The sequence below is a fragment of the Aotus nancymaae genome, unplaced genomic scaffold (genome assembly GCF_030222135.1).
Source record: "Aotus nancymaae isolate 86718 unplaced genomic scaffold, 86718_ANA_hifiasm-v0.15.2.pri h1tg000003l, whole genome shotgun sequence".
In the NCBI taxonomy this organism is placed as follows: domain Eukaryota; kingdom Metazoa; phylum Chordata; class Mammalia; order Primates; family Aotidae; genus Aotus; species Aotus nancymaae.
The window spans coordinates 5,724,779-5,743,964 of record NW_026988414.1 but is presented as its reverse complement, the minus strand read 5'-3'; the positions used below and the strand labels follow the sequence as shown (position 1 = coordinate 5,743,964).

Sequence of the window (19,186 nt, the reverse complement as noted above, 5' to 3'; positions counted from 1 at the left end):
CTGTGAATGGAAACGATCACGATTCCTAACAGTTGCGAATAAGGACCGACATTCATTCAAGAATTATTTGTGGAGTGTTAAATAAAACTCCTACTGTGTCCTAGAGTGTTAAATAAAAGAGATAAGTCTCCTCAGGTGCCTGCCCCTGTGAAGCTTACAATCTAAAGAAAGGGAAGTTGCTTTGCTGAATGCCTTCTCTGTACCAGCTCTCTGAGGCACAAAGCCACTCTCTATTAGGGAAGGTGTTGAAAGAAACACAAGTTAGATCCCTTATTCTGTGGGGCCTCAGTGTAATAAAAGCAGGTCTGCATGTGTTTATGGCTTCTTTGTTTCAGCAGCACTGTTTGTGGGTAACCTCTGTTAATTTCTCACATCCATCCAGTCAAAAGTCTTGTGAAAGAGCGCCTGCCATATTTACACACCTGTCCCACAAACATGCTAATCCCACCTGTCCGCTTTCTGCTCCTACCAGCATCTGCGTCCCACTCGAGAGTACAGATCAGGTAAAAAAACTGTGCAGATCGGGGGAAAAGTTTTGTTTAGCCAGCAAGACTCATAACTGATGAGATTTTACCCTCACTCTTTCAAGGCAGAATCAATCCATTCTAGTTTCCACAGATCACTACCAGAAAACAGCCTTAGGAGTAATGATATATTTATTATTATAATTGAGAGAGCCCTTAAGGAGGGTCAAAGAGGAAAGAAGTGAATGGTGGGGATCTGAGCTCCAGGAAGTTGCCTGAGTTGGCCCTGGACCCGTGCAGGTGAGGCCTAGTAAGCAAGAAGACCTGCTTCGCCTGACTCTCCACACTTAACCCATCTCTTGCAGAACAAGTACTGTTTGTGGCATTGAACACTTTCTGAGATCTTATCATGTATGAAATGCACTGACACTTTTCCCCTGATTATAAAGGTCATATAGTTCATTAATTTTTTAAAAACCTTAATTGCCTTCTTCCTTGATAATGAAACAGTCAATTTTTTTTTAATTGTCCTGGAAATATGGCCAGTCTCAGGAAGTGATTGCCATTGACAAAGCCAATTTCCCATTCTCCCTTGCAGTGAGGAGGGGCCATGTGACTCATTTCTAGCCAATGATATCTAAGCAGGTCTGGTGGGGAGTTTCTGAGAAAGTTTTTGCTCCCAGGCCATGATATCTGAAGCTGGGGGAGCAATCCTGCACCCATGAGGCAATAAGCATGAGCAGAAAAGACATCAAGCTGAGGATGTCAAAGAAGTGTGGATGGACATGTGTTCTTAATGGCTTCATTTTTTCATAACAAGAAGACTGAAAATGATTGCTGGCCAGCAAAATAAATCTCTACTGTTCAAGCTACTGTTGGTTGGGTTTTCTGTTATTTGCATCCATATTCCTAAGTGATGCAAATGTGCTAAAATAAAAAATGATAGTCTCTGTGTAAGCCATTCCCAAGACATAGCCACTGTTAGACAGTTAACATTGGGTATATTTTTTCAAGTATTGTATGCATGTATGAATACATGTAAATAATCACAAACACATATAAAATTGATGGGCTCATATAATAAATGCATTCTGTTCTAGAACCGCTTTTTTACTTAACAAAATGCCATGATATATTTCTATGTCAGTACAGCTTTTTTTAATGACTCAATCTATTGCTAGACATTTAGGCTATGTCCAATATTTTCTCATTACAAGCAATGCTGAATAATTATCCTTGAACATACATCTGTGTGCACTTGTCTGATTGTTTATTTTGGATAAATAATTAGATGGACAAAGGGTATGCACATATTAAATGTTGACACATCTATCTAGAAAATGTTTATTGAGGGGCTAGTACGTATGGTACGTTTATGCTTAGTGAACAGAACAGATATGTCCCCCGTCTGGGTGGAGCTTGTTGTATGGTGGGGAGACTGACAGGTTAATAAATAGTGGATAGTTACAAATTGTGATGAGTGATAAGCAGGAAATGAACTAGTGGGATGTGGAAATAACAGGGACCTACTTAGATAGATGACCCATGAAGGCCTCCAAGAGGGTGACATTTGAGCTGAGAGCTTAAGAATGAGAAGAGCCCAGGTCCTATAAGACTGAATAGAGTGCTATAGGCAGAGTTACCCACGGAAGAAAGAGCTTTGATGTTTAAGGATCTGAAAGGAAGCCAGTGTGGTTAAAGCAGCTGAGAGGAGGATGGAGGGTACCTGGGTCCATACAGAATGGGACCTTGAAGGCTGTGCTGGAGCATTTCCATCTTATTTTATTTTATGGAAAGTCACTCCAATGACTTTTAAGCAAAGGAGCGCCTGCTGCATTTTTATTATTTATTTCTTCTTTTTTTGAGATGGATTCTCACTCTGTCACCAGGCTGGAGTACAATGGTGAAATCTCGGCTCACTGCAACCTCTGCCTTGCAGATTCAAGCGATTCTCTTGCCTCAGCCTCTCGAGTAGCTGGGACTGCAGGCACACACCACCACACCCAGCTAATTTTTGTATTTTTAGTAGAGACAGGTTTCACCATGTTGGCCAGGATGGTCTCAAACTCCTGATCTCAGGTGATCCACCCACCTTGGCTTCCCAAAGTGCTGGGATTACAGGCATGAGCCACCATGCCCAGCTATTATTTATTTATTTATTTATTGAGACAGGGTCTCATTCTGTTGCCTAGGCTGGAGTATAGTGGCATGATCACAGATCACTGCAGCTTTAACCTCCCAGACCCAAGAAATCCTCCTACCTCAGCCTCCCAAGTAGCTGGGACCACAGGCACACACCACCTTACTTGGCTCATTTAAAAAAAAATTTAGAGATAAGTCTCACTATGTTGCCCAGTCCAGTCTCAAACTCCTGGTCCCAAGCAATCCTCCCACCTCAGCCTCCCAAAGTACCGAGATTACAGGCATTAGCCACCACACTTGGACCAATCAAGGTAAATTTTAAAATAATTTTGTCATGTTCCATCTCAACCCATCCCTCAAATCATATTGGTTCTTTGATCTGAATTTTACTAAATTTATCAAGTAAGTTGGGGAGATATAGTGTCTTTGCACTGTTGAGAATTCCTGCCCAGGGATTTGTTATATTTTTCCAATTGTTAAGATCTTCTTTTATATCCTTCAGTCAGGTTTTATGGTTTGTTTCTACGGACCTTGACATTTCTTGTTAAGCTTATGCCTAGCATATGCCTTATAGTATTCATTGCTAATGTGAATATGATTTTTTTCCATCATACTTTCTAAATTGAAATCACTGGAATTGAATGTTGTATTTGGGGATCTCTATAAGTATTACCTCCCTCCCTATTCTGAGTTTGGAACAAACTGGGGCATGGACACAAGAAAGAGACATAGGACAAAAATATTACCTTAATTTTTGATGAAGCTGACTGGAAAAAGTAGCTTTTGGTCTGTAGCTGAGTGGGCTTGCTATATTTCTCCCTGAATTGAGTAGATTTATTTCTATAGTGGCAGGAAATGCAGGACAATAGTATCACTCTGTCCCTGAAACAGATTCACTTACCCCCTAGTGGGAGCACATGGAAATATTTGCTCTCTGCAGTCAGCCAAATCCAAATAGAGAACTCAGAAGCATCTATTCTTGTCCAATCACTTTTTCCAAACTCACTAATCTTCCCTTAGTATGGAGAGAGGCCAGGAGTCTTATTCTAATGGAAGTTTCTCTATATGGAAAAGAAGTCTTCTCCCTTCAGCGCCATAAGACAGAATAAGAAAAAATAAAAGAAGAAAGAAGAAGCCTTCTCCCTTAACATTTAGGAAAACCACTGATTTTGGTGTTTATCTTATAACTGACCACCTTACCAAAGTCTCTGATTTTTAGTTGATTCTTTTTTATTTTTATTTTTTGAGAAACAAATCATGAGCAAATAATGACAATTTTATCTCTTCTCTTCTAATATTTATATTTCTTATTTAGTTTTCTTATCTTATTGCATTGGATTTATTCTATAGCCATTATAGCAGGCATCCTTCTGACTCCAACTTAAATGGGAATGCCTCTAGTGTTTCACCATTAAATATGTTTGTTGATGGCTTCTGATAAACTTTGTCATGTTAAAAGTTTAAATTTTCTTTCTATAATAGTTTACTAAGAGTTTTTTAAAAATTTATAAGTCATTCGTTTTGAAGTTTGTCAAATACTTTTAAAGCATCCATCCCATTGATAATGTCCTGTAATTTGTTTTCCTTTAACAATGCAATGAATTTACAAATTCCCTAATGTTGAATTTTTCTTGCACATCTGGAATAAATCTTGCTTGATCATGGTGGGTTTTGAGTTCCTTTAATAGTAAACTGGATTCAAATTGTAAAATTTTATTTAATAGTTTTGTAACTACCATATACTTAAATGAGTTGATCGATAGTGGAGATTCACATATTGAAGATTATTCAATGAGCTTTAGAAGGTGGTCCTGGCTCAGATGAGTTTGGGAAATGCCAGGTTAAACAAACCAAACAGGTTTCTTTACTTCTGGACTTCACTGAGACCTTCCTTAATATACCAACAGTTAGCGTGATTCTCCAAAAGGAACACTATAAATGACGTGCAGCACCTTCTCAAGTTGTCTGCAGAAGCCCATTTTGAAAAAAAACAAATATGAAATTCTCTGGGGACTCCTGTTCTAGGTTAGTCATCTGCAGTTCTTTTCGGTATTGTCTGTTGGATTTTGGTATCAGGGTTATGCTAAACTTGGGAAATGAAATAAACATTTTTGTTTCTTTTATTTTTATTTTTCCTGTGTAACAGTTTAAGTAACAAAGGGATTATCTGTCCCCTGATGGGATGATAGGACTTGCTGTCAAGCCACCTGAACCCATGTCATTTCTGAGTAGTGAAGACACTGGGAATGCACCAGTGCATGGCTTCCCCACAGGATGTTTTCCCCCTGACAGTCCATTCTGCTTGGCACTTTTCTTTAGGATCAAACAGCTATTGTGGAAAAGCCTAGAATGTGTGAAAATGAGACTCAATGCATTAGCAAATCCATGCTGATCACTCCTGCATGGTCCTCAGCTCCTGCTGAATGATCCAGCCTCCCGGCAAGAAACCTTTCAAATCTTGCACACGCTGGCCTCTGCCTGGGGTGCCTGGCTGGGGTGTGTGGGGCATGGTTGGTTAAGACACAAAGTCTGCCTTTCCCACCAGCTACTCCAGATGAGGGTCAAGGTCTGAGCCCTCCCCCACCCATCCACCTCCACTTTATCCTTGGCTTATGCCTTTCCCCAAGTACTGCAGAATAGGCCTCCGGCTAAAACCCTCACCTTCTAGATGCTCGCCTGAGGCTGGCCCCATACACCTGGCTCTAGGCCTCCAAGGATAAATCATTTAACCAGCATCAGGGGAAGCCCGAGTATTGCCAGGAAATTGGGGTTAGCTTTAGACGACTGGCTGAGCTGGGGGGTGGGTGGGGAGAAGATGAGCTTTGGATTCTAGGGTTCAGTGAAGCCTAGAATGGCTGCGTGGGCGGAGAGTCCCTAGAAGGGGCCAATTTCTAGCCTGAGGGCCTGGGGGCTTCCAGGGACCTGCAGCTGAGCTGAAGACTGGTCTTGGGTACAGCGAGGCCTACGAGAGCTAAGCGGGCTGAGGGTCCCAGGAAAAGACCAGCCTGGGGGCAGGGACCACCGATGCCCTAGGCTCCAGAGGCAGGGGGCTTCCGGGGGGACTGAGGCTGGACAGGGGTCGCCGGCGGGCTCGAGGAGGCCCAGGTGGGCGCGCCGGGGCCCTGTCTGGTGCTGACGGGCTGGGCCGTGGGGGAGGTTGGGGAGGCGGGGTGCCGGCCGGGGCGGCGGCGCGGGCTCGGGACGCCAGGGCTCCCGCTCCCTCCTCCCGCCCGAGCCAGCCTCGGGCGCCGGGCGCCTCTCCCGAGCCCGAGCCCGAGCCAGCGCCAGCGCCGGGAGGCCCGGAGCCCGGCCCACCACCGCCGCGGCCCGCGGAGGGAGCTGCCGCTGTCGTTGTTGCCGCCGCCGCCGCCAGGCCGCGCCCCGCCCCTCCGCCGCCGCCGCCGCCGCCGCCGCCGCTCCCGGTGAGGCTCGCGCTCGAGCTGCGGCGTCGGCTCCCGCCGCCTGGGCCCCGGGCCCGGCCCCTCCCGCGCCGCCCGGGCGATGAGAAGCTGCTTCTGCGTGAGACGGAGCCGGGACCCGCCGCCGCCGCAGCCGCCGCCGCCGCCGCCGCCCCAGCGGGGAACAGTTAAGTGAGGCCCGGGCGCCGCGGAGGCTCGGCCAGCCGGCCGTGTAGCCGGGAAGGAGGGCGGGCGCGGGCCCCGGGCCGAGGGGCGGGCGGACAGGAGGAGCCGGGCCGCGCCGAGGCCTGCGGGCGCCGTGCCCGGCCCGCGGTGGGGACAGGCCTGGGCGGCCTTTGCCGAGCCCTGAGCGCGCCGCGGCTGCCAGTGCCCGGGCTTGGCCTGGCGGCAGGAGGCGGTAGGAGCTGGGGGACCCGAGTGCCAGCAGCGCCCCCAGGGCCTGGGCAGGTGAGGGGCGCCGAGAGCCACCTCTGCGCGTGTGAGAGGGAGGCGGCCCACCGGGTCACAGACTGGGGACAGTCAGTCGTTTGACCTGCCTGGCCTGGGGTCCAGCTCTCTGTGGTCACGTGGGTGCAGACCTTCGTGCACCTGCCCCTGGGGCATCATCACTGCCTCTGTGACCTGGGCACAGCAGAGAGGACACCTGAACTCTCGGGCACCTGTCTGCAAGGTGACATGCCCAGCCTGGGTACCCGAGACCCAGAGTACCCATGCAGGAACATGGTGGGCACTTCGAGCACCCTACAGTGACTCCAGCACTAGCGAGGTGAGGGGGCAGGGGCCAGGACAAGAGCTGAGGCATGGTGGCAGCATGGACATCACATCCTCAGAGGCAGGCACCGGGGAACGGGGTAGACCCAAGAGCATCTTTTGTCCTCTTTGTTACCAAACACACAACTGTTCTAAATCACCAGCGCTTCTCACCATGAAAGATGAGACTCTTCTGTTTCCTGCCCCTCAACAGCCTCTAGCGCAAGGCACTGAGGAAGACCACAGGAGGGCAAAAGGCAAATGGCGGTCACCCCTTCCCTGCTCCCTGCCCCCACCCAAAACCAGAGCCCACTCCAATTGCTGCCACAAAAGCAGACAGCAGGCCGGCTTCTCTTAGGGGCCTTTGTCTCTCGTGGTTCCTTCTCAGTATAATCTCATTGTACATTTCTCGACAGCTGGCTAGATCTCATCTCGTTTTAACGGGGCTAGAAAATCTTATCAGCGGCACCAGCAAAGCTTAGAAAGTTAAAAGATAAGCTCTGTGAAGCCTGGACTAACTGAAAAATTCAGTGTACTAGGATGTTTAGTTACAGGAGATGGTGACACCTTTCTTGCTCGTTGGAAATCATGTGAGGTACTTGGAGATATTGTACCATGCTTAGCACCTTTAAATAGGGCCTCTGAGAGATGAGGCTTCTGCTTGGGACCCGGGCTCCAGGACCCATGGGAAGCAGTTGATGTGGGGATTACTGGTTTATTTGAACCTAAACTTATCTTCTGTTATCTACATTTTTCACTCCTTCTAAGCTTTGGGTCACTCCTGATTCAGGCTCAAGGCATTTTCCTTGCCCTGTCTCCATCCTGTTAGGGACCTTTCACCACTTCCAACTGGAATGTTGCACCATGGTTCTGTGCAGGGAGTTTAGGATTAGACCTCAGCTTAAGTCTTGGCTTTCCTATTTACTGTGTGCGCTTGGACATATTATTGAACTTTTCTGAGTTTCAGTTTCCTCATCTGTAGAGTGAAACTGATGATAGTATTCATTTCATGGGATTATGGTGAGATGTAAATGAAATATTGCAAGAAAGTCTAGCTCAGTGCCTTCTACATGGCAAGAAGTCAGTAAACAGTAGCGGTTATTATGAGAGGCTTGTTAACAGATGAATGAGAGGAGTAGCTGATTTATTTATTTTTAGAGTTTGGTTTTTTTTGTTGTTGTTGTTTTGTTTTGTTTTTGATACAGGGTCTCACTGTCACCCAGCCTGGAGTGCGGTGGCACCATCATGGCTCACTGCAGCCTTGAACTCCTGGGCTCAAGTGATTCTCCCACCTCAGCCTCCTAAGTAGTTTAGGTGCCTGCCACCATGCTCAGCTATTTTTTTAATTATTATTATTTTTAGTAGAGATGGGGTCTTGCTATGTTGCCCAGGCTGGTCTTGAATGCCAGAGCTCAAGTAATCCTCCTGCCTTGGCCTCCCAGATTGCTGGGATTACAGGCGTGAGCCACCAGGCATGAGCCACCATACCTGGCCTATTATTTAGTACTTAACAGGACAACCAGGAAGTGATGGTATAGTAGAAAGAACACTGGGCTTGGATTTTTTAGGAGCTTGACTTTGACTCTCAGGCTATCTTCTGGACCCCAGGTGGCCCTAGGTAAGTCACACAACGTTTCTGAATCCCCATTTCTATAATGTAAAAGTGTCTTAAAAATAAAGCCTACCCCATAAAGGTAATCAGTCAAGAGGTCGAATGAGCTAATGTATGTGATAACACTTGGCACTGCAGGAGGTGGGGGTCTGCGTGAAACTTAAGTGCAATTCAGCATCCAGCAGCAGATCGAGTTTTTTTCCCCAGGTCCGATGTTTATACAATTTGTTGGGGGAAGAGTTTTAAGAAAAAGAATACAAGAATATTTTGTGTTTGTACATGTTACAGAACCACACCACCATGTGAGCACACTGCTGGATGCCCGCTCAGGGCCTTGGAATGGGTGATGGAGAAGTGTAGTCTCCATCCATTTCATGGAGGATCTGCTTCTGGGGGCATCAGAATCCAAATGGCATAGGTCCCTCTGCCTTAGTTTGCTGGAAGTACTCCATGCTCAAAGGGAAACACCCTTGCCACACTGCAAAATAATGATGGTGCTGGAGTAGAGCATGGGAAAAGTCGAAGGTGCTATTATGATGATGAAGATAACAAATGACTACATGGTTGGATGTGGTTAAGCTGAGATAGCAGAGCCTCCTCTGCAGGTTGGGTTGTGGAGGGGAGGCCTGGGTTTCTTGAATGAGCTGCCTCTCCCCATGCTGCTCTGGCTCTCACCAAGGACCGCCCTGGCCAGCATTTCCCTGGCCACGCCCCGCTCCAGGCTCTCCTTGGCCTTCTCCTCGCTGGGCTGCCCTTGGGAATCGCGGCTTCCCTGCGCTAGTTGGAGTGGGTTTGCCAGAGTTAGGTCTTCTGTCTCTAGCTGCCTGGGAGGCAAAGCCACTGCAGAATATGCTTGACATTACCTCCCTTGTTGGGGACATCCTGTGGGCATGCATTTGGTTTACTTGACACGCTTCTGGCAAGATGCAGAGCTTGTCCAGGCAGAAATGTGAGAGCCCTGTGGGCCTGGAGCCCGGGAGTTGCACATAGTAGCTTTGTAGCTCATATTTCCCTTAGGACAGGAGGGCTATCTTGTTGGACCTGTGGCTAGATTCAACACGAGTTTGTTCTTTCTTTCTTCAGACACACACACACACACACACACACACACACACACACACACACACACTTAAAAATAAATAGATTCTAATCAGCAGAGCAGAATATTCAAAAGAATATAATATCCTCTGATCCTAATAAATGAGCTCCTAATTCACTAAATATGCCTGTGGTGTTGATGAAAATGCAGATGCCAGGGCCTCATACTCAAACTTTATTGAATCAGAATCTCTGGGGAAGGGGACCTGGAATCTGCATACTTAACAGACACCTGCGGTTATACTTATGCTTACCAAAATGAGAGAACTACAGTTCTAGATGCTTTCTAGAAAATTGTTAAATACACATGACATAAAATGTACCATCCTACTCATTTTTAAGGGCACTGACTGGTGGCATTACACAGATTCACACTGTGGTGCAACTAAGCTCCAGAACTTTTCATCTTGCAAAACTGAAACTCTGTGCTCATTAAACAACTTTCCGTTTCCCCCTTTCCTCTCCCCTGGCAACCACCGTTCTGCTTTGTGTTTCTGTGAGTGTGACTACCCTAGCTATTCATAGAAGTGGATCATACAGTATTTGTCTTTTTGTGACTGGCTTATTTAGTTTGTCCTCAAGGTTCATCATATTGTAGCATGTTTCAGAATTTCCTTTCTTTTGAAGGCTGAATAAGATACCATTGAAGATGTGTACCATATTTTGTTTATTCATCCATAGATGGATGCTTGGGTTGTTTCTGTCTTTGGGTGATTGTGAATGAAGTTGCTCTGAACATGGGTCTACAAATCTCTTTGAGACTCTGATCTAAATTATTTTGGGTGGATACCCAGAAGTGGAATTACTGGATCATATGGTAATTCTATTTATAATTTTTTGAGGAACCACTACACTGTTTTCCATAAAATGGTGGCTGTACCATTTTACATTCCCACCAGCTGTGTGCCAAAGTTTCCAATTGCTTCCCATGCTTGCGAACAGTTATTTTGTTTGTATGTTTGTTTTTGGTAGTAGCCATTGTAATTAGTATAAGGTGATATGTGGTTTGGACTTGCATTTCCCTCATGGCAAGTGATGCTGAACATCTTTTTGTATGCTGGTTGGCTATTTGTATATTGTCTTTGGAAAGACTTGTTATTTAAATCCTTTGCCCATTTTTAACTTAAGAAATTTGTTTTTTGTTGTTGAGTTGCAGGAGTTCTTTATAGATTCACATATTAACCCCTCATCAGATACATGATTTGCAAATATTTTCTCTCATTCCATAGGTTGCCTTTTCACTCTGTTGATTGCCTTTTGCTGCAAATTCTTGATGCTTTCTACACATTATAACCCTGTGGAAAATATTATTTGCTATTCCATTTTTATAGGGATGGAAACTCAGGCCTAGTTTAGTTTAACTTGCCTAAGGTTATGCAGTAAGCTCGGGTCCCTTGGACTCCAAAGATGTCACCCCTTCCATTCCTCTGCTCTGCCTGATGTTCTCCCCACAGAACTAATAGCATACGGAGGCCCCATGGAGGTTGGAAGGAAGGGGCATTGGTTGGAGAATGTTCGGCTGTAGGAGAGGAAGCATGAACGGAAGGCCTGGGAATCTCTTCTGTTAGACCACTGGGGCGCTCCTTCCTGTAGTTTGATGTCATTGCTTAGATCTTAGAAATAGCAGAGAAGTGCAGCCAGGTTTTTTAGTTCAGTTTGATTGTGTTTTGTTTATTTGTTTTCTTAAGCATTTTATAAGCTTGTTTTAGATCCCATCTGCTCCTCGCAGTTCCCCGAGCAGCCCCTGGGTTTTCACATCACGGTGCCTTTGTTGAGGCTGTGTTTCTGCCTGCAAGACTTTCACCACTCCACACACCCCCATCTTTCAGGGAGGCCCGCTCTTTGCTCACCTCTCCCTGCCTCACCAGGCAGAAGGAAGAGTCCCCTCCTTTGCAGTCCCTTTCTCGGGATATTTCCTACAGCCTGTGAACTCCATGTCTTATTCATTGCTCTGTCACCCAGCACTGTGGACCTTCTCCTTGGCTGTGGGCTCTCCAGTCTCAGTCCCAGCCTGAACCAGTTAAATGAGAACCTGAGGATGGGGAATGGGAAAGCGGTGCTTCTACAAGCTCCCCAGGGCATTCTTCTAGCAGCCAGCCTGGACACCCACTGGCCCCTGACAGGCCCACATCCAGCTTGGCTGCACTGAGTTAGATCTAGGAAGTGCTGTGGTCCCTTCTCCCTTCCTCTGCAAGTGGCTCACCCCTGGGGTCATGGTGTGTGTGCATGGAGGCATCAGTGACCCCAGACCCCCAGCTCTCACTGGAAGGGGTCTGACAGGTCTGCTGTTCCCCTGCCCCTTTATGTGCCCTCCTTAATCCAGTGAAACTTGGCAATTTGGGAGAATAGGAATTTTATTGGTTTATCCTTCCCCATTCATTCATAATCCATTTATTGAGAATCCACCATGAGCTGGGCATTGTGGTGGAAATAGCACCTTTGAGTAACTTACAATCTGCTAGGGAAAGCATGGTCTAGCCTTCTCAGAGGCAAGGCTGTGTGTCTATGTGTATGTGTGCATGAAGACGTGTGTGCACATATGTGTGCTAAGACTATATGCTTAGATAATGTCAGGATTCTGAGTGGCAACACCTGTCTGGCTGGGCAGTTGGAGATTTGAGGGGAATGGAAGATGTGAAGATGTGATCCTGGTTTGTTTGTTTTTTTTTTTTTTGAGACAGAGTCTCACTCTGTCGCCCAGGCTGGAGTGCAATGGCACAATCTCAGCTCACTGCAATCTCTGCCTCCCAGATTCAAGCAATTCTTTTGCCTCAGCCTCTCAAGTGGCTGGGACTATAGGCGTGTGCCACCATGCCCAGCTAATTTTTGCATTTTTAGTAGAGATGGGGTTTCACTATATTGGCCAGGCTGGTCTTGAACTCCTGACCTCATAATCTGCCTGCCTTGGCCTTCCAAAGGCCTCGCAAAGTGCTGGGATTACAGGCATGAGCCACTGCTCCCAGCCATGACCCTGGTTTTATTTATTTACTTATTTATTTATTTTTTTGAGACAGGATCTGGATTTGTCACCCAGGCTGGAGTGCAATGGCACCATCTCAGCTCACTGCAACCTCCACCTCTTGGGTTCAAGTGATCCTTGTGCCCCAGCCTCTCGAGTAGCTGGGATTACAGGCACTCACCACCATACCCAGGTAATTTTTGTATTTTTAGTAGAGATGGGGTTTCACCATCTTGGCCAGGCTGGTCTCGAACTCCTGACCTCAACTGATCCTCCCACTTTGGCCTCCAATTCCTGCTGGAATTACAGGTGTGAGCCACTGCACCCGGCATGACCCTGGTTTTAAATGGTGGGGTGGGTGTCTGTAGGGGAGGAACGTGATGCTCTTGGCTGAACTGTCGAGAAGAAGGAGGGGGAGACTGGAGGGCTGATTCTGAGGCTTTTCCCCAGGGAAGATTACCTTTAGGTTCATTCCATTCATTCATTCATTCATCAAACACCTAATGAGTACTTGCTCTCTTGTACTCAAATTTTGGACTGTGGACCAGCTGTTTAGTGTCAGCTGGGAGCTTGTTAGAAATGTACATTCTTAGACCAGCTCAGATCTATTGAATCAGTATCTCAGGGGCTAGGGTTCAGGAATGTCCGTTTTAACAACCTCTCCTGGTGATTCTTGCATATGCTAAAGTTGGATACTCCCACTCCAGAATATGGACTTTCCATCTCATTACTGTAGCCTTAGTGCTAAGCCAAAGTGGCTCTATACACATTTGTGGACTGACTGTTCATGTACCAGGCCCTCTTAGGGACCAGGAGTGTGGGAGGATGCTTCTGGGGAAGATGGCAAGGTCAGCTGAATTCGAGGTATTCCTGAGCCATGTGGGCAAAGACACCAGACAGACACCTCTGAGTCTCAGGAGAAAAGTCTGGGCTTGGAGGAATTTTGGAAGTCATTAGCACATCGTTAGAATGATTAGATGACCAAATATATGAAAAAAAAAATTCTCAAGACCCATGTGAAAGTCAGAGAGGGGTGTGGTGGTCTGGCTGGCTTGAAGACAGGTGTTCTGATTACTCTGGCAGGGGCACACATTTGCCTGGCATTGAAATGACATTAGTGTCTTTACTCTGTGTGCACTGTCCCCATCAGGGCAAGCTGTGACTCCTATCACCAGACACTCAGGAATCATAGCTTTTGGGGCCCCTGGGATGGCTTCATTTGTAGGCATCTGTCTTCTGTTGGGGTCCTCCTTTATCCTTCTCTACAGGGGACAATATGACACCACTCAGCAAGACCTGATGGGAGTGGACACAGACGGCCCTCATTTGCAGTAATCATGGGCAAGCAGATGGTACCCACAGTGTACTGGAGAATGCCCTACCCTCGAGTAACATTCCCTGGTTTGTGCAGAGTCAGGCCTGTATGGGGCAGGGCTTTGGCTAGGGGAGTGCTATAGAACTTGATCCTGGATTTATTTTTGGAAAGTGAATCCTCGAACCTACCAGTGTACCGTAAGGGTTGCAGCAACCTGAACCCTAGTCCTCCCTCATGGCGTTTACAGAAAAATCTATGTTTGGTAATCAAATGGTTCATAGAAATCTAAGCATAGGGCAGCTTGAATTGATACATGCATACACTGGATTCTTCTGCTGGGAGAAACAGACCTTTACTGGGGGTGGGGGGAAAGGAAGTGCTCATAGTTGTTATTTCCCTAGCTGGAAAATTCTTTGTGATCTAGGAGAGCTTAGAAAAATATTTGCCTTAGTTGCCCAACATGTTAGCAGCCTTCTCAGGGCCTGTGACTTGTTGCTACCTGACTGTGTCCAGAAGCATTTGTCAGAGTGATTTGATTCTGACTGGTCACCAGGTAATCTGTCCAAAGTTCAGAAGGCATCGGGATACTATCCTGAGGCTTCACAGTGACAACCTCTCAGTCTGTGCACTGTTCCCTACGGGTGGCCCCAAAGCCAGCTGGCCATTTAACTGGCCTCAGCTCTCAGCCTTCTGAGGAGGTAGGTCTCTGCACCTTGCTGTAAGGAGGTGGCTGGGTTTGTGTGTGTAGTGTGCATTGGTGAGGCCTGGCCACAGGTTACCTCCTTGGGGACAGGCAGTGTCCTTCTGTCCCTGGCTTGCAATTTGCCAGCAGAAAAGTGTCAGTAATCTTGGGGCACCAGAGGTGGGCATGGATTCCTGCAGACCATCACTGCTGCTGGGAAACAGGCAAAGACCCTCTCTATGAAGGCCGGAGTGCAGCAGCTTTTACTGGGGGACAGCCCATCTGCTCTTGCGGCATTTCCCACGGTGAATGAAATATTTGTTCTTTTCCCTTCCTCAACCCTGTAAGCTGGTAGATGTGGGCAGACAGTTTTGTCTTTGGTGCCCTTGACTTTGGATTTCAAGCAAGCTGATCACAAGTTTGTCCTTCTGTAGGGATGTAATTAAGCCACTGGTTTTGTCATTTCAATTACAGTAGCCCAATTTAGCCTGCCCCCTCTTAATACTTTGAAATTACTCTCCTCAAAAGTTGTATGCCAGTCATGCCTTCAGCCCTGACCAGCAGCGCTGGCTGGCGCCACTTCTGAGCCTGCCTCACCACCACGGCAGGAGGCCGAGATGGTGGGAGGCTGGAACGCGGGCCGCTGCCCACGGCACCTCCTTTGAAGGCAGCGCCCCCTGCCCCCTGCAGTTGTTGCTCCCTGAAAGCACTTTAAACTCCTTGGCTCACACCCCGCCTCTGGAAGGGCCTTGGTGGAGAGAGGTCTGAGCTTTGTTGGTTGGGTTTTGATTTCAGTACAGGAGTTGATAAAACGAGATAAACCCCAGGCTCAGGAGGGCCGTGGAAATTAAACAGAGATGATATCAAAGTTCCCCTGAGTTTTCAACTGTGATACAGTAGCTCAGTTTTCTCCCAGACTGGGGCTGGGAGGCACGCCTTTGATTCCAAAACAATGTTCAGCATCAGTTAAGCCCAGCACTGCTGACTTTTAGGGATTAAGCACACTGTTGTAGTAATTCTTTGATCAGCTACAAGGGAGCAGTGTGCCTTCTGTATGAAGGGTCTTTATAGTTAAAAGTTCATTTCTTCGTGAACCTGGGATGACAGCCTTGGCTAGATGCTGCAGCGTTGGGAGTTGGGGCCTCCTCAAGTGCTATCTGCAGTACTGCAGGTGGAAGCTGGAAGCAGGCTTGCCCCCCGCCTTGTTGTGTGGGTTGTATGGTACTCTTTGAGCATGGCATGGTGGAAGAAATCCTCCTGGCTTGGGAAACACTTCACCTTAACCCTCCCCAGCTTTCCCAGTCTGTATACATGTGGGTGCACATACATGTATGTGTGCGCGTGCACACACACACACACACACTACTCTCCTGCCTTGCAGAGAAAGCCTCTCAGGGGCAGACAATGGCTGCCTAGAGTACGGCTCTGCAGCCCCCAGCCTTGGAAATGATCTCACAGAAACTGGATGCTCACTCAGGGGAGAGGTCGGAGTGGGTCCATCTGGGACCTGATGATCGTGAGGTTAAACTAGGAGGACCTGCTCAAGGTCCAGTCTGCATCCCTGGCACCCCACCACCTTTACCCCTTACCCAGCATGTACTGAGAATAGACTGAGATTGGCCCAATCCTATCATTCTGAAAAATCTCAACATTTGTTTGTCATCCAAAACACTGGGTGCACTTTGGGGGTTCCCTGTAGAGACCCTTCTTGCAGCCACAGCTGGGTTGGCAAGTTTCCCCCTTTTGCTTCCCCCTCCTCCCAATTGGCCCTGCAACTTCCCGTTGGTAATGGAGCCCCTGTGAGCTGTCGATCCTGCTTGCACCGTGCCATAGATCAACCTATTCCCTCCTGTGCAGTGCTCGGATCTCCCTCATTAGGCCTAAATTTACCTCCATCCTACACAAACATGGCCTTAGCTCATTTTTATTGTTGTAAATTATTTATGAGGGGAATGTTGAGTCTTGAAACTGAGGTATGAGGAAAATTAATCCCATGTTACTTTTATCTTTCTGTACTTTTTTCCCCCTTGCTTGACTTACTGAGCTGTGGCTAGAGAAGAAAAAGCTTTGACATTTTAAAATATAATTAGTGTTCAAACTGCTTTCTCAATCAGACGGGATGTTGGTATCTCTCTGCCTAGTACAATGGAAAACAGACCAGACCTGGGGAGTAAGACCAGCTGTCCCATTCCTGGGAGGTGACCCAGCCACTTACCAGGTTTGATGTGAGCTTCAACTGGGAAGGAGCCCGAGAAAGCTTCTTGAGAGCTGGAAAGCGCTGTCCAAATGCAGCAGATTTGTATTAGTGGGTTTTGCCGGCAGTTGGGACTCTGAGATAGAGGTGGATGCTAGATGAGGGGCTGTTGATACAACCTGGGACTGTTGCAAGTAGGCCTCGAGATTTGATGTGAGAGTCCAGGCAAGTTCATGTTGGTCTTAAGCATCTGGCTCCCTTGCTCTCTCCTCCCCGATCTGATTTGCTCTGTGGGCCCGCAGGAATGGCCTCGCCAAGTCCTCTGCCGCGGGGCCATCCTTCCTGGCTTGAGGCTCCCCGCAGCCCAGGAATCGTGGAGCGCTAGTTAATAAATGGCCTTTTGTTAGGAAGGTCAATTGAAGTGCCGGTAGAGACGCCGTTAAAAGTAATTTGCAGTCAGAAAATATGTAATTCAGGGCAAGCGGCTTTGAGTGATGGCCCCTGCCATGGATATCTTGGGCGTTTCTCATTAAAAGCTGCCTTGGCTGGTGATGGCGTTTCCTCCATGAGTCGGCCTCAGCTTGCGCGGCCAGGAGCCATTTGTCCATATTTCACAGAGGCCGCCTCTGTCCGGGGCACAGCAGCTGGGGGGAAGGAGAGAGAACGGAGGGCGTTAGAGATGCTCTGCGCACAGCTCTGTGGGGGCCCTCTGGTAGGCTAGACCCGACTCCTTTGTCTGCCACAGCCGGGCCGCTCGCAGCCATCTTGGAACCTTCTCCTGGGCCACCGCGGGGCATTGTGGGAGCAGCATGGCTTCTTCCAGGGCCTGGTGACCCTCCTGCTGTTGAGAGCGGGCTCCAGGGCAGAGGGCCATTGTCATCGCCGTACAGGGGAGGATATTGTGACCAGGGGATGTGGCAATGAATCCATCAGCAAATAAGATATTGCTTATTCATGCTTACCCCCACTTCCCTCTCTCTCTCCTCCTTTTTCTCACTCCTCCTTTTCTCTCTCCCTTTTTTTTCTCTCTCTGATAGTAGAGGCCATACTATGTTAAAAAAAAAAAAACTTACCTCACATGTTCTTTATTAAATTCACAGCGTGATATTTTAGCACTGGCAGAATTCGTACATTCTGTTAATGAGTTGTTAATTGCGAAGCATTCTTGGTAACCAACAGCAGGTACCAATATTTTGCAAACTGCAGCAATGTTATTTTCATGTTACCAATAATAGGGGATTTTTCAAGTGCTGAGCCCTTTTGATCAGTGTCTGCTCTGGATCTGCAGGTGCAGATATTTAATTCTTAACCTTTATTAGGGACATATATGTGTATTCACTCAGTAAATATTTACTTAATGCCTACTGTGTGCAGGAAGCACAAAGCCCTGTGTTTGATGCACATAAACCTGCCTGGTAAATGAAACTTGAAAATAGAAAATGATGCAGTGATGCAGTGTGATACCCCCTGCCCTGGTCGTTTAGAAGCTTATTTTCAGAAGAATTAAGTAAAGCATAACTGTGTTAAGCTTTTTGTTGTAAACAGAAGAGAAGGCTGCAGCTGTGCCAGAACTTCCTCGCTTTGATCGTGGACTTGGCTCCATTTCATTGACAAGTCTGTTTCCGGAGCTTTTGGTGGGTTCCACTGACTTGATGGAAGACTTACATACGGCATTTTGATTGTTCCTATTTAGGAGGCTGCAGTCATTTTTAATGGCCTCTGCCTTTTCTGATTCTAGGCTAGAAGCAAGAATATTCCTCCTACCTGCTTAGTGAGGTAGGGTGTTTGGTTTGTGTTAGAAGCAGTAACCAGCCTTGAGAGAACTGGCAGACCTATAGCCAGTGGAGTTTAATTGCTGCAGAAGGAGGTAGAATTTGACTTGCTCTTTTTCACTGCTTGTCCTTTTAAAAGTACTTAGGTTCATTTACATATGGTGTTGCCTCTTTTATTTGCTTTCTGGTGCACTGCCACTCCAGCTGCCCAGACCCAGTGCTCTCTATATTCTACCTGTCTCCTCTGGTCAAATCAAGAGGCAGTCAGCAGCAGAATAGTAATTCCATTTTCACTCCCTTTCTCTCAAAGTGCCTGGCAAGAATTATGGTCATTGTTAGTATTTGGCTTTGAGTAAGTGCCCGCATGACCCGAGGGTGAAACACAACAAAGGGCTCTGCCAGAACCCTAGGGAGTGATGCCTATCACATTTCTGGCCAGTTTCCTGGACTTGTGTGTCCCAAACCCGACCAGTCTTATGTACTTTTTGTTGAGCACCTACTGTGTACCAGGGACCTCTCCAAACCTTTCATTTACATCCACTCTCTTTGACTCTCTTGGCCCTCACAGTAGCTCTGCAAGGGTCAGTATCATGACCTCATTTTATAGCTGGGTAATGAAGTCTCCAGGAGGTTAAATTGCTTACTCAAGCTCACCAGCTAGTCAGTCATGGAGCCTGGACTCCAACACCATTCTTTCATCCCGAGCCCAGAACATTTATTTCTATGTTTGCAAAATTCCTGGCTTCTTTGCAAAGCTCTGCCTGCTGAAAGTCTAACCT

General features: G+C 47.3%; 1 protein-coding gene across 1 annotated transcript in view; it reads left to right on the top strand.

Moving 5' to 3' along the window:
* Positions 1-6,107: 6,107 nt before the first annotated feature.
* The window catches only part of MVB12B (multivesicular body subunit 12B), a 178,372-nt gene continuing 165,293 nt past the window's right edge, over positions 6,108-19,186 (top strand). The window contains exon 1 of the mRNA XM_021674030.2: positions 6,108-6,191. Coding sequence (XP_021529705.1) covers positions 6,108-6,191 — 84 coding nt within the window. The remainder of the gene's footprint in view (positions 6,192-19,186) is intronic.